Here is a 14519-nt window from a genome sequence, read left to right as displayed (position 1 = left end):
GGTGAGGTGTTCAGCAGGTAAAGGTCTTTCTGCCGGTGTTGACAGCCTGAGTTTGATTCACACGGTGAAGGAGAGAACTGAATCTCAGAAGCTGCCCTCTGTTCTCTACACACACTGTGGCATGTGTCCCCAACCCCAAAATAATCTTTAACATAAAGACACCTCAAAAAACAAAGCAATACCCACCCACCCCCCAGGAAACAAATTAAATGAAGCCATATCAGCCATTAGCTGGAAGCATCAGCAAGAGCCTCGCTTTAATTAGGGACAAGATTGAAGATGATTGTCAATCCACAGACCAATTATCAATTGTCAATGTGGACAAAATGTAAGCAGCTCATGGGGTCCTGCACCCACCCTGGCAGGGAGGAGCCCTGGCTGAGTCCAAGGGGCTGTCCTCTTCCTACCCCGTCCTGGGCTCTTGGAGAAGGGAACACGGTACAAACACTGCCCAGCCCACCCTCGTCCCTCCTCCGTTATGATGACACGATTTCCCATGATCTGGCAGCATGCCCACCCTCCATTCAGGGAATAGGGTACAGCTTGTATAATACAGCGGGAAGGGGTTACTTCTCCCTGGAGATCCCCTTCCTCACCTTCCCAATGGGGTCAGCCAGGGAAAGGCAAGTCCAGTCTCCCTTTCTGTCTCAGAATAATTTATATGCCAACCTTATAGTATGTACAAAGAACCCACACTCACATGGAGGGGGGTTATTCTCCTCACCAGCTAGGACAGAAACTACCTTTGCTTAATAAACAAACAAAAACTCTGGAAGCATTGTGGGTTGGGAGAGGGGTTAGTGGGGTAGACAGATGGACGGCTGGGGGGGAACTGGGGGGAGGAGGGGGCTACAGTACCGTGTACAGAGATGTAACAGGGCAGGCAAGGAATGGTGCTCCCCCACTGCCCTGCTGCAGACTGGCTGGGCGTGGCAGGGGAAAATGGGGTCATTCCTTTTAAAAGTCCCCTCACCCCCATGGCTTGGAGAAAATGGCCTTGCTCTATCTGTATTGCTTAGGGACTGCCTGTGGCTGGGCTGCTTGGGGGAAGGTCAGGCTCAGGAAGGTGAGGACAGGAGAATGGGCTTTGGTGCTGGGAAGGGAAGAGCCGCCCAGGACGGGAGGATGTGGTACACACCATTATTGCTTCCCCTAGGGCAATGAGAGTTGGGGTGGGGGGCTGAGTGAGACTCTGAAAAAGTAGTTGAGTGGATGCTGGGGAAAGGGGTGTCTATGTTGGAAAAGGGGACTGTGGGCCAGGGAGCTGCCCACCCAGGGAGGAGGAGGGAGCCACCGAGACTTATCTATGGCCACAGGAATCTTTAAGGCAGAAACAAGAGGAAGAAGCAGCTGGAAGGAGGGTGTTCGGCGCATGGAACAGAGCCCCCTTCCTCCAACGGAGATAATTCAGTGACCCGAGTGGACCCCAGGAAAGAGACGGCATCTGGAGGGGACTTCGGCCCCCAGGCCTGACGCTGGTAGAGGGGTGAAACCAAGGGTCTGGATCTTAAAGCAATAGCTCTTCTGACCACCCCTCTCATCCGTACGGCCAGGCTTGTACAAAAAAGAAAAAGAAGAGATGGAAGACATTGTGGGAGGGGACAGGGAGAGGGGCCCCGCTCAGGACCAGCCCCTCCTTGCAGCTCTCCCTGCAGCTATTCCCAGTCGGGTTCTAGACTCCCTCCGAACCCCAGAAGAACAGCCCAAAGGACAGTGCCAAGCCTAGACTTGAGTCTCGAGGAACAAGTCTCAAGAGAGGCAGGATGATGGCGCCTTGGACTTGAGGTTGACGTGACGTAAGAAGGGAAATGCGGGGGTCCAGGAATGGGGAGATGGGTGCATCTACAGTTGCTGTGTTTCATTCTTTTTTTTTTTCTTTTTGTTCTTTTTCTAAAAACATTACAATTAAAATTCAAAAAATAAAATCCCTTTTTTTGGGGACTTCAGTCCCTGGCTCCCCACACCCCACCTCCACAAAAAAGCCCTGTGGGTAAGGGCAGCGGGGAAGGGTATAAAAAGAAAAGAGAAAAAAACCCCACTTTTCTGTTTTCTTTTTTCTCAGGAGGGCCAGGAGTCATTGAGGTGGTCCGTGGTGAGTGGAGAGAGCAGGGAGGAGGGAGGACCCACGGGTGGGCGAGGGGAACAGGGCTCAGGCAGGGTCCCCACCTGACCCCGACCTGCCTGGAGCTGAGACGATGGCGGAATTGTCTCCTGATGTCCCAGAGCAGGCACAAGCCCTCGTGGCAGCCAGATGGTCTCTTGGGGCCTCCACCTCTGCCGCCGTGGAGGGGAGGCCCAGGAGGCCCGGGGCCTCCGCTGAGGGGGACAGGGTCCTCAAGTCAGGCAGAATGGGGGTTCCAAGGCTGAAAGCGCAGCCCACGGCCTCCATGGACTCCTTGGGAGCAACACATGCGGAGACAGCCCCCTGCCTCAAGCTCTCCTCTTTCTCTCTCCCTGCGGTGTTCTGTCCTTCGACCTTGACCTCTGACTGTTCTGTAGTCTGAGCTGCGACGTCATCTGGAGCTACGAAGATTTCCTCAGCTGTAGGCAATCCCAGAACCTCCGAGGAATCCTCCTCCTCTTCCTCCTCTAGTGTGAGCTCAAACTGGAACTTGTCAGGCGGGGTTGGATGGCCAAGCCCTCCCGGCTCCTCTTCCAGGGGTGGGGAAGGGCTCCGCCTTATGGCACTGTGATACCAATCCCTGTTGTCTTCCAACGTGTCCAGAATGTCTTGGGCATCAGGATGGACGAGATCTGCCCACGTCTCCCACAGCGGGTGGACAATGTAGTCGATGAAGCCCACCTAGGGAAGAGGAACAGTGTCTAAACAAGAGGCTTGGTGCAGCTCGTAACAGGGTCTACTCAAATAAAACAAGCTTCTAGCCTGGCAGTGGTGGCACACATCTTTAATCCCAGAACTCAGGAGGCACAAGCAAGGAGATCTCTGAGGCCGAGGCCAGCCTGGTCTACAGAGAGAGTTCCCAGACAGGCAGGGCTACACAGAGAAGCCCTGTCTTGAAACCCAACCCCCACCCCACCCCCCAAAAAAACACTTCTAAGGCCCGGTATGTGGCTCAGTTGATTGGCTGACAGAGCTTTTGTGTATCGTGTAGGAAGTCTTGAGTCCCATCCCAGAGCTGTCTAGTTCAGGCATGCTGGTTACATGCCTGTAATCCAAGAACTTGGGATTTTGAGGCAGGAGGAAGAGATGTTCAAAGTCATCCTTGAGTTTGAGACCAACCTGGGCTACATGAGATCCTGCCAAAAAAAAAAAAAAAAACTAAACAACACCCCCCAAAACACCAGCCAGCCAAACGAACAAGATAGCTGTCCTGAAGATATTGAGGTTGAACTCTGGCCTTGGCCCACGTACGTGTACACACACACACACACACACACACACACACACACACACACACACACCCCTCCATTTTCTAATCCAGAAAATTTGCTTCTTTAACTTGCACAAGCAAGATGAGAAAAAGCAGACATGAGTTGAGGTGTTAAAAACGACTGCTCGTTGGGGCTGGGGATTTAGCTCAGTGGTAGAGCGCTTGCCTAACAAGTGCAAGGCCCTGGGTTCGGTCCTCAACTCCGACAAAACAAAACAAATGCTGGAGCAGAGAGACCCTGTCTTGAAAAAAACAAAAACACACAAAGACCGCTGGCCCAGGCGGAGGTGGCGCACACCTTTGGTCCCAGTCCTCGGGAGGCAGACACCAGCCTGGGCTACAGAGTGAGTTCCAGGACAGCTAGGACTACACAGAGAAACCCTGTCTAGAAAAACCAAAACAGCCGGGCGGTGGTGGCGCACGCCTTTAATCCCAGCACTCGGGAGGCAGAGCCAGGCGGATCTCTGTGAGTTCGAGGCCAACCTGGGCTACCAAGTGAGTTCCAGGAAAGGCACAAAGCTACACAGAGAAACCCTGTCTCGAAAAACCAAAAAAAAAAAAAAAAAAAAAAAAAAAAAGAAAAACCAAAACAAACAAATCCAATACTGGACGGTACATGTCTATAACTGTAGCACTCAGGGGCTGAGACCGCAGGATTACCATAAATTCAAAGGCAGCCTAGTCTACAGTAGCCCCTGTCTCAAAATCCAAACAGCCAGCTAGTCAAAACACTTGAAAAGTTCCATATTGGGCTGGAGAGATGGCTCACAGGTTAAGAGCACAGGCTGCTCTTCCAGAGGTCCTGAGTTCAATTCCCAGCAACCACATGGTGGCTCACAACCATCTGTAATGAGATCTGGTGCCCTCTTCTGGCATGCAGGCGTACATGCAGGCAGAACACTGTATGCATAATAAATAAATCAATCTTTAAAAAAAAAAAAAAAAAGTTCCATATTGGGCTGGGAAAGACGCTTAACAGTAGAGAGGACTAATTTTTTGTTGCTGTTGTGGTTTTTCAAGACTGGGTTTCTCTGTGTATTCATTGCTATCCTGGAACTAGCTCTGTAGACCAGGCTGGCCTCTAACTTACAGAGAGACCCCCCCTGCCTCTACCTTCTGAGTGCTAGGATTAAAGGTGTGCGCCAGCCTGGTCTACACTGTAAGTAGGATCCAGGCTAGCCAGGGATACATAATGAGGCCTGGTCTAAAAATTAAAAAAAAAAAATTCTATTAAACTTTAATTAATTTATTTGGGGGGCACATATGTTCCTTGGCATGGTGTGAAGCTCAGAAGACAATCTTGTGGAGTCCTCCATTTCTCTCCATTTAGTGTGTCAAGAACCTTTACCTGCTAAGCCATTTCCTTGACCCATAGACAGGATCTTGTTACCTTGTCCCAGCGTGCCCCGATTTTTGGCTAAAACATACCTCCTGCTTCAGTATGAGGAGCAGCTGGCACTCCAAGTCACTGGCCCCGTGTAAACATACTGAACCTGAGGCTAAAGTTATGTTTCACATTTTAATTCTTGTGCTTAGGAGATCTATAAAACACCAAAGCCTCTAACCTGTACGTCCCACTTGTCCACGGACAGATAGTTTCCTGGAGTTCGGGGTGTGTGTGTGTGTGTGTGTGTGTGTGGTGTTGTTAATGTGAGATAACAAGCCATGTGTTTTCACGTCTGTAAACAAGCTTGCTTGCCCAACTGCACACGATGTACATGCAGGCGGGAGGTACATAGGAGGTATGTCAGGATGCATGCTTGCCCCTGATTGGACAAAGGTGGGAAGTTCGTAGCCTTGTGGGTTCTGCCTTTATAAGCCCCATCTAATGTAATTTACAGCCATACTCTGGGAATCCCGGTATGGACCTGGCCAGTGTCCATCGTCCTGGCCAGTGTTTAAAAAAGCTTGCTTCAAATTTGGCTCAAAAACTGTGGGTAGTGGTCTTATTCTCCTCGGTGAGATTAACAATACAACTTTTTTTTTTTAAAATCCTATAAAGGGGAACCAGGATGGTAGTTCAGTTGGTAGAGCATGCTTGCGTAGCATGCATGAAGCCTTGGGTTTCATTCCCAGCATCACAAAAACCAGGTGTGCTGGTGAAGGCCTATGATCCCAGTACCAGAGAGGTAGGGTAGGAAAATCAGAGATTCAAACTTATCCCCAGCTATGCTGAGTTCAAGGCTTAAAGTAAGACAAAACACAAAAACTGCCTCCCCCCCCCCCCCCCCCCCCCCCCCCCCCCCCCCCCCCCCCCCCCCCCCGCAAAGTACCACTCTGAAAACTGCTTCAGGCTGCAGCAGACTTGGATATTATGGTAGGTGCAAAGAAGTCAGACGGCTGTGAAAACCAGCCGTGAAACTGAGTGAAATGCCTCAGAAGATAATGCCACAGAAGAGGAACAGTTTCTTTCCCACAGAGACAGAAAACGGAACAAGCTACCCTGTGCTCTGGCCCCGAGGCCCTGGCCCTGTACCTGAGACTTCTCCACAGAGGCCGTATGCTTGTCACACATGGGGCTGATCTCCATTCCACGCTCCCGTTCCCGATCACCCTGCTGGAAGAACTCGGCCATGATGCGATCCGTCCACTGTCGATAGAGCTCCAGGGGCTTGGTGGGGTTGCTGAGGTCCGCACAGTGCACCATGTTCCTGAGGACCTGGGGAGCACAGGGAGGGGCCGTCAGAGCCCAGGTTGGACCTCAGTCTGTGGAGCCTCTGTCTTCTCTCTGCTTTATAGGAGACAGGGTCTCCTGGAGCCCAGATCAGCCTTGAATTGACTATGTAGTAAGGATGACCTGGAACTCTGATCATGTCCCCATCTTCCAAGTGCTGGGATTACAGGTATGCAACACCACATTCAGATTCAGGTTTTAGTGGCTTTGTTTGTTTGTTTTTTGGTTTTTTTTGGTTTTTTTAAGGGTCTCCAAATTGAGTCCCAGCTGGTTTCAGACTTGTGGTCATCCTCCTGTCTCTGCTTTTGGAATGCTGGGATTACAGGCACTCACCAGGGTTAAGGTTTTTAACGCCTACCTCGTGTGTGTGTGTGTGTGTGTGTGTGTGTGTGTGTGTGTGTGTGTGTGTGTGTTGGGCGCAGTGAAATGGAGTGGAAGAAAAGGTAGAGGTGAGAGGCATGTGAGGGAAATGGGGAGATGAGAGAAATGTGGGACAAGCTGGGGTAGGTCAGGGGAGCGGACTGGGGAGGGAGCGGTGGGAGGGGCTAGCCAGAGGAGGAAGGGGTCCATAAAGAGAGGCCAAAAGCAGTGCGAGGGAAGGCGGGCATGGGTTGGAAAAGGAAAGGGGGAGAGGCAGACAGACATGGACCAGGGCACCCGTGGGCCACTCAGGAGGCGGGTCTGAGGGCAGGCCGGGATCTGGGGCACCTGGATGCGGTCGGCGTAGTTGTCCAGCAAGAGAACTCCCGAGCTGGTCACTTTCTTTGTCTCCACCATAGTCTTCAGGTCAGCCAGGAGGGTCATGTGCTTGGACATGTCTGTGGCCAGCACCTGAGGGCAAGGTACTGTCAAGGCAGGTGGCAGAAGCTTGCCCTCAGGCCCTGGAACTGTTTTCCTCTGCCGGGGCTGGAAGGTCCCTCTGCACCGCCCCCTCCCGCCCCGCCCAGCAAGCCCCGCCCACCGCGCTGGCCCCGCCCACCATGTCGATGACCATCTTGCGCAGGCTCTGCCGCTGGCGCTTGCTGAGGTTCTGAAAGATGTCGCAGTTCTCTTCTTGCAGCAGCTTGAAGCCCACAGCCAGGTGGTGGTTCTCAAGCACAGACTCGTCGTTGTACATCAGCGCCAGCTCCGAATCTGCGGCAAGACTGAGGTCAGGGGAGGCGACTTTGGGTACCACGTCCCCGCCCGGTCTGCGCCTTGTCTCCAACTGGCTCCACCCTCAGCATGACCAGCCCCAGCCGGTGCCACACAGGTCCAGGAGCGCATCACCGAAGCCCCGCCCTCAGGTTGGCTTCGCCCCGCCTAGGCTGTTCCTGCGCCACCCCACCTGCCCGGTGGGCCTCACCCTCTACCCAGCTGGCCCGTCCCATCCACACAAGCCCCGCCCTCATCTGGCTGGCTCCACCCCTAGCTCAGTTGGTTCAATGCCGTGCCCACAAGCCAGGCCCACAGACAGGTTGGATCCCATCAGCATATTAAGCCACCAAGGCTAGCCTTGCTGGCCCCTCGCCTAGCCCAGGTGGTCCAGTCTCTACAGCACAGCTGTCTCCACCTTCATGGCGACCAGCCCAGTCCCAGCTAGACCAGCGTCATGCTCAGCCCAGCCTGATAGGCCAGCTCCATTTCCACTCAAACAGGTGTTGCTCCTAGGCCAGATGGCCACGCCCTGGGCCTGACTGTCTATATTCCCAAAGGCCACTCACTGGTGTTGATAAGGAACTGGTTGGAGACGCCAGGGTGGTCCACGTCGTGGATGGCAGCAGCAAAGAGAGCGGCAAGAATCTCCAGGTCTGTGAACACAGCCTGGGGGAAGGAGAGGGGCGTAAGAGGGACGGCGCAGACGCCAGGAAGATGGAGTCCAGAGAGACGAGAAGAGAAAGGTAGGAGTCTAGCAGAGGGCTGAACCAGTAAAGGGCTTGCTGTGCAAGCATGAGAACCTGAGTTTCAAACCCAGACCCCACAAAAAAAGCCAGCCCTGATGACCTGCTCCTGCAGTCCCAGCACACTGGGGAGGGAGACAGGTGGATCCCTGGGGTGCCCTGGCAGGCCAGTCTTCCCGACTCCGAGAGCCCAGGCCACTGAGAGATCCTGGTTCAAAATACAAGCTGTTAAAATCTCAGCGCTCAGGAAGCAGAGGCAGGTGGATCTCTATGAGTTAGACACCAGCCTGGTCTACATAGTGAGTTCCAGCTACACGGTGAGACCATCTCAAAACAAAAAGGGGTTGCTGGAGAGATGGCTCTATGGGTAAAGTACTTGTCCTTTCAGTATGAGGACATGAGTTTGAATCCCCAGAACCCATGAAAAAGCCATACTGTACACTGTAATCCCAGTGCTCCTAAAGACACAGTGTACACTGTAATCCCAATGCTCCTAAAGACATAGTGTACACTGTAATCCCAGTGCTCCTAAAGACATAGTGTACACTGTAATCCCAGTGCTCCTAAAGACATAGTGTACACTGTAATCCCAGTGCTCCTAAAGACATAGTGTACACTGTAATCCCAATGCTCCTAAAGACATAGTGTACACTGTAATCCCAGTGCTCCTAAAGACACAGTGTACACTATAATCCCAGTGCTCCTAAAGACACAGTGTACACTGTAATCCCAATGCTCCTAAAGACATAGTGTACACTGTAATCCCAATGCTCCTAAAGACATACTGTACACTGTAATCCCAGTGCTCCTAAAGACATACTGTACACTGTAATCCCAATGCTCGCACAATGAGACAGGAGTCAGAGCCAGTCCAGCTCTTGTGCCAGCTAGCCTGGGCTGTGCAGCAACAAATGAGATCCTGTCTTCAAACAAGGAAAAAGAGATAACTCCATACATGAACGTGGCGCGTGCACACACACACACACTCCCCCCTTCCACTAATAAAACAAAACAGACACCAGCAAAACGGCTCACTGGGTAAAGGAACTTGCCACCAAGCCGGATAACCTGAGTTTGATTCCTGGCCCTACATGGTAAAAAGGCAGAAAAGACTTCCAAAAGTTGTCCTCCGACCTCCACACAGGTGCAGCAGCCCTCCCCCTCCCCACCCCGCTCCACACTTGAGCACAAGATAAAAACAAAAACAACAAACTAGAGAAGGTAGATTAGAGAGAGAAACAGGATAGGGACAGAAGGGGAAAGGGACCAGCACAGAAGGAAGATGGGGACAGGGAGACGGGGCAGGCACTCACATCCAGTGCGGGCGTGGCCAGCAGCACATGTGTGGACTGCAGGACGTCGGCCGCATGCAGGCTGTTGTGGTAGGCCACGTCGGCATGGTAGTGGTCTTCCAGGGTCAGCATGTAAGTCACCATGGTGTCCACAGGGATTCGGAATTTCTTCAGCAGGTCTCGCTCCTGGGAGCCAACAGGGGCGGGTTAGTGAGCCCCATTGGCCCCCAGAACCCTGTCCCATCCCTCGTACCCCAGCCAGCTCCTCCTTCTTGTCCCCATCACCTGGAATATCGTATACATGATACAGCTGAGCGAGCGGCCTCCAGCGTACTCCGACACACAGAAGATGTTCAGACCCCATTTGCTCAAGTTCTCCAGTTCCTGGCAATGACGGGGGTGACAGTCAGGAGCCTGCATGGCCTGGGGACCTGAAAGCCACTTCCCAGGACTCTGGGCCTCATTATTGCTAATAAAATATGTCCAAATGCAGGGCCTTTTTTATTTTTTAACTTTTCCCCCCCTAAAGAATGTTTGTCTACATAACAGAAGAGAGCAGACGTAAGAGGGCATGAGATCCCACTACAGATTCCTATGTGGTTGCTGGGAATCGAACTCAGGACCTCTGAAAGAGCAGCTGGTGGGTGCTCTTAACCTCTGAGCCATCTCTCCATCCACCTCCCCCCACTTTTATTTTCAGAGACAGGGTTTCTCTGTATAGCCCTTGCTGTCCTGGAACCCTGCTGTCTTGGATCTCTGTGAGTTCGAGGCCAGCCTGGTCTACAGAGAGAGTTCCAGGACAGGTTCCAAAGCTACAGAGAAACCCTGTCTGGGGGGGGGGGGATCTTTAAAAAGAAAACATTAAAATATATATATATATATATATATATGTATGTATGTATGTATGTATGTATGTATGTATATTTGGTTTTTCGAGACAGGGTTTCTCTGTGTAGCTTTGCGCCTTTCCTGGAACTCACTTGGTAGGCTAGGCTGGCCTCGAACTCACAGAGATCCACCTGGCTCTGCCTCCCGAGTGCTGGGATTAGAGGCGTGGGCCACCACCACCCAGCTTAAAATACTTTCATGTGTATACCACTTGTATGTGTGGCGCCCAATGAGGCCAGAAGAGGCGTTAAATCCCTTGGAGCTGGGATTACTGGCAGTTGTGAGTCTCTGCTTCCCTGTCATGGGGTGCTGGGACCTGAACTGGAGACCTCCATAACAGCAGCAATCACTCAATGGCTGAAGCATCTCTCTAGCTCCTAGCGTGTGCGTGCGTACGTACGTACGTGCGTACGTGCGTGCATACGTGATTACATGTGTGGACAGCTAGTGGGAGTTGCTTCTCCCTTTCCAGTATGTGGGTCCTGGGTATTGAACTCAGGTCGCCAGGCCTGGTGGCAAGCGCTTGCTCCTTATTGGTTGAGACAGTTCATGCTGCAGGTTGCAAGAACTCAGCTGGTTATGGCAAAGTCACTACCTGGAAGAATCAGGGAATTCCTCCAGAGGAAGCCAAATCCCAAGGAGTTTTTGGTGTTACTTGGCTTGTTAAATATCAGCTGTCTTCTGTTATGAAAATCATGTGTGCCTTCACAGTTTTCCCAATTGACTTTTCCCTATGAAGAGCTAACAGTGTGGACCATCACTTTCTGGACATACACATTCCAGGTATTTGGAGAACAGCCTCAGGAAAGGCTTTCTCTGGAATCAGATTATCTCTCTTAGCCACTTTCAAGGACTACGGGAAACACCACCCAGGGGGGCGCCCAACTTCCGAGGACTAACGATGATAACAGCCCACATGCAAGTCTCCTGACTTAAATTCCACAATGAGACACCGCCCAGGTGGGCCCCAACTTCCAAGGACTAACAGTGATAGCAGCCCACATACAAGTCTCCTGACTTAAGGTAAATTCCTCAAGGGGACACCGCCTAGGTCAGGTGGACGTTAAATAATAGCTTTACACAATTTGGCTCGGACCCTCCCTTTATATACCGGGACTTCCAGGGCACAGACGGAGAAGAGAAAAGAGAATGGGAGAACTAGACGGGTAAGAATTTGAGAGGAACAAATTGAGATGGGGAAGAACTAGATTGAAGGACTAGAAGAGAGGACTAGAGGAACGAGATGGAAGATGAGGAAGAGCCAGATGGGGAAGAACAAGAGGAGGAAGAACAAGATGAGGAAGAGCCAGATGAGAGAGAAGGAGATGGGAGAGGAGCTGATAGGGGAAAGAACTAGATAGATGAGAACCTAGAAGGGACAGAGCTAGATGAAGGAATTAAGATAGAACCTAGAGGGAACAGTAGATAAATATAGAAAGAAATCAGGCAAGAAAAGAGCTAGACATGAGAGCAGAATAGAAGCTGTGTAGACAGAGAACTATCACAGAATAATAAAGTGTATAACCTAAGGAGTTTTGTGTACATAGATTCATTTCTTTTCTTCAAAGATTAATTATCAGCTGGTTGTAGATTCTTCCCGGACCCTGGGAGGGGACTATCGAGGGGCTGGACCCAATAGTCCCCTATAGTTCAGTGAACTGGGAGCTCACAGGTTTGGCTACACTGGCTGCCCTCAGCCCCAGGGATCTTCCTGTCCTGTCTTCACTTACCACCACTGGGATAACAGGTCTACACAGGACACCTGGTTATTTATGTGGGCACTGGGGATCTGAACACAGATCGCACTTGAAACACTGGCAACCATCCCAGTCACACCCTATCTTTTTTTTTTTTTTTTTTTTTTTTGGAGACAGGGTCTCCTGTAGTCCATGCTGGCCTTGAACTCACTCGGTAGTGGAGGATGACCCTCAGTACCCGATCCTCCGCCTCTACCTCACAGTGTTAGGATCGCAGGCACATACCAGCACACTTGGTTTACGAGGTGCTGGGAATGGACTCTGGGAAGTGAAGCATGCTGGACAAGCACTCTCCAGCTGAGCCACGCCCAGCCCTTGGCCGCAGTGTCTCCAGCTCAGCAGGTGGATGAAGGGAGCTCAGAAGTGACTAATGGTTTCCTTCGGCTCATAAGCTGGGATGGGAACTAAGGTAGGCTCATCCCCAAGCTGAGCTCAAACTTCAAGCTAACCTGATCATGAGACCTTAACTGTGCTGGAGTGAGGGAAGGGATACTGGTCTCCTGGAAATACATTACACAACAGGTACTGGGTTAATAATGGGTGAGTTATCACCGAGTGGTGGTGGCGCATGCCTTTAATCCCAGCACTCGGGAGGCAGAGCCAGGCGGATCTCTGTGAGTTCAAGGCCAGCCTGGGCTACCGAGTGAGTTCCAGGACAGGCTCCAAAGCTACACAGAGAAACCCTGTCTTGAAAAACCAACCAAATAAATAAATAAAATAATAATAATAATAATAATAATAATAATAATGGGTGAATTAGGATGACGCCTGTCTAAACCCAGGCCCCAGCTGAATCAAGCTTGGGATCATTTCCTGCCCATCCTTTACTTCCATCCCCAAACAGCTCAGGCTCTGCGTCCTGGGACTCTGGGTTGGTCCTTTGCTGAATCCTCCCCCAGACAACGCTGCCCCTGCTGAGCCCCCACCACCTACTTGTGCTAAGAGCTCCTCTTGATCTGTCTTGACTCCAAATCGTGGGATACTGGTGTTCACGCTTCCGGTGTGCACCAGCTTTTTCAACCCTGTGATCTGAGACATAGGCTGAGCCTGCCGCACCACTGGGGGCGGTGGCTGCTGGAAGGCTCTCTGCCGTGGTGTGGGTGATGGGATCTCCATTTCATTCTGCTTGTCTGTCAAAGATCAGGTAACAGCACATGAGAACCCCTTCCCAAGGAGGCTTCCCCACATCCCTGGCAATGTCCTCAGACGTCTCACTTGATACGAGGCAATCCTCCTGGTGGTAATATTGGTCTCTTTTCTGAGGCTGGAAGCCAGGACACACATAAGAAAATTTCTGGGGAGGTGGTGGGCTGGAGTGGGGATCTTAAGAGATGATTCTGAGTACCTTCAGACTGGTGCTCAGTTTGGGCCACAACATGGTATGAGACATGAGGAGGTGGGAGGGGGTTCCCAGAGTGAGCTGATGCTGACCCTGGATAGCCAGGGGACCTTCTTGGCTAGGGAAGACATCCCTATGATGGTCCGGAGTGGTGGTAGGAAGGGGGGTCTCTGGGTCCATGAGCCCCTCTCCCCTTAGCGCCAGTCAGCGTGGGGACCAGACCCAGAGACTCTTTAGAGCTTCAAAGGCTTCTGAGGGCCAGCCAGACCCACCCCATTATGACCTTGGAAAACCTAATTTGCATTCGACCCTCCCACTGGTTGCATCCTCAGAATTCTGAGACATGCCACACCCTCACTATCGCAGGAAGGCTTAAATTCTGAATCTCCCAGTTCTGAAACATTTCTTTGTTTTTTTGTTTTTGTTTTGTTTTGTTTTTCGAGACAGGGTTTCCCTGTGTAGCTTTGCGCCTTTCCTGGAACTCACTCTGTAGCCCAGGCTGGCCTGGAACTCACAGAGGTCCGCCTGGCTCTGCCTCCGGAGTGCTGGGTTTAAAGGCGTGAGCCACCACTGCCCGGCCTGAAACATTTTTGACAGAGTAATACATAGCCCAGGCTGGCCTGGAATTCTCCCGCCTCAGTCTCTTGGTCTTTTGAGTGCTGGGATTTTACAGGTGTGCTCCACCATCCCAGCTTTCTTAAAGTTTTTTTAAAATTAATGAATTAGTCAATTAATTAGCCTAGCCGGGCGGTGGTGGCCCACACCTTTAATTCCAGCACTTGGAAGGCAGAGGCAGGCGGATCTGTGAGTTTGAGGCCAGCCTGGTCTACAGAGCGAGTTCCAGGATAGCTAGGGCTGTTACACAGAGAAATCCTGTCTCGAAAAATCAAAGTTAATTAGTTAATTAAATTAGTTAATTTTTTTTTTGAGACAGGGTTTCTCTGTGTAGCTTTGCGCCTTTTCCAGATGTTGCATGAATCTTAAAGAGTCTTGTTAATAAAATCAAACCCGAGGCCAGTTATTGGGGTGAATGCTGGAAGACCAGAAAAACAGAACAAGCCACAGCTACCTCACCTCACCAGTTCCCCAGCTGGTCCTGTTTCCTCAGACTGGAAGCTTCTGACTCCTCATCCAAATGGATCTCAGCTGAACTGATGCTCAGAAGCCTAAATGCTTAACCAGTCAAATGCTTCTAGTTTCTGGTCTTCACGCCTTATATATCTTTCTGCTTTCTGCCATCACTCCCTGGGATTAAAGGCGTGTGTCACCATGTCTGGCTGTTTCCAATGTGGCCTTG

The 14519-nt window shown here is 51.4% G+C and overlaps 1 protein-coding gene across 4 annotated transcripts in view; it reads right to left on the bottom strand.

Moving 5' to 3' along the window:
* Window positions 1–227: 227 nt before the first annotated feature.
* Window positions 228–14519, bottom strand: part of Pde4a (phosphodiesterase 4A) — a 52442-nt gene continuing 38150 nt past the window's right edge. For all 4 annotated transcript variants that reach the window (XM_052753814.1, XM_052753837.1, XM_052753822.1 and 1 more), the window contains 8 exons: window positions 12817–13013; window positions 9524–9622; window positions 9260–9424; window positions 7770–7869; window positions 7046–7200; window positions 6775–6897; window positions 5869–6051; window positions 228–2803 (listed from right to left, as the gene is read on the bottom strand). In XM_052753814.1, the coding sequence (XP_052609774.1) occupies window positions 2150–2803; window positions 5869–6051; window positions 6775–6897; window positions 7046–7200; window positions 7770–7869; window positions 9260–9424; window positions 9524–9622; window positions 12817–13013 (1676 nt within the window). In that variant the 3' untranslated portion in view covers window positions 228–2149. The remainder of the gene's footprint in view (window positions 2804–5868; window positions 6052–6774; window positions 6898–7045; window positions 7201–7769; window positions 7870–9259; window positions 9425–9523; window positions 9623–12816; window positions 13014–14519) is intronic.

The sequence above is a fragment of the Peromyscus californicus genome, unplaced genomic scaffold (assembly GCF_007827085.1).
Source record: "Peromyscus californicus insignis strain IS unplaced genomic scaffold, ASM782708v3 Scaffold_11__1_contigs__length_118956290, whole genome shotgun sequence".
NCBI lineage: Eukaryota > Metazoa > Chordata > Mammalia > Rodentia > Cricetidae > Peromyscus > Peromyscus californicus.
This window is presented reverse-complemented; position numbering and strand designations above follow the sequence as displayed.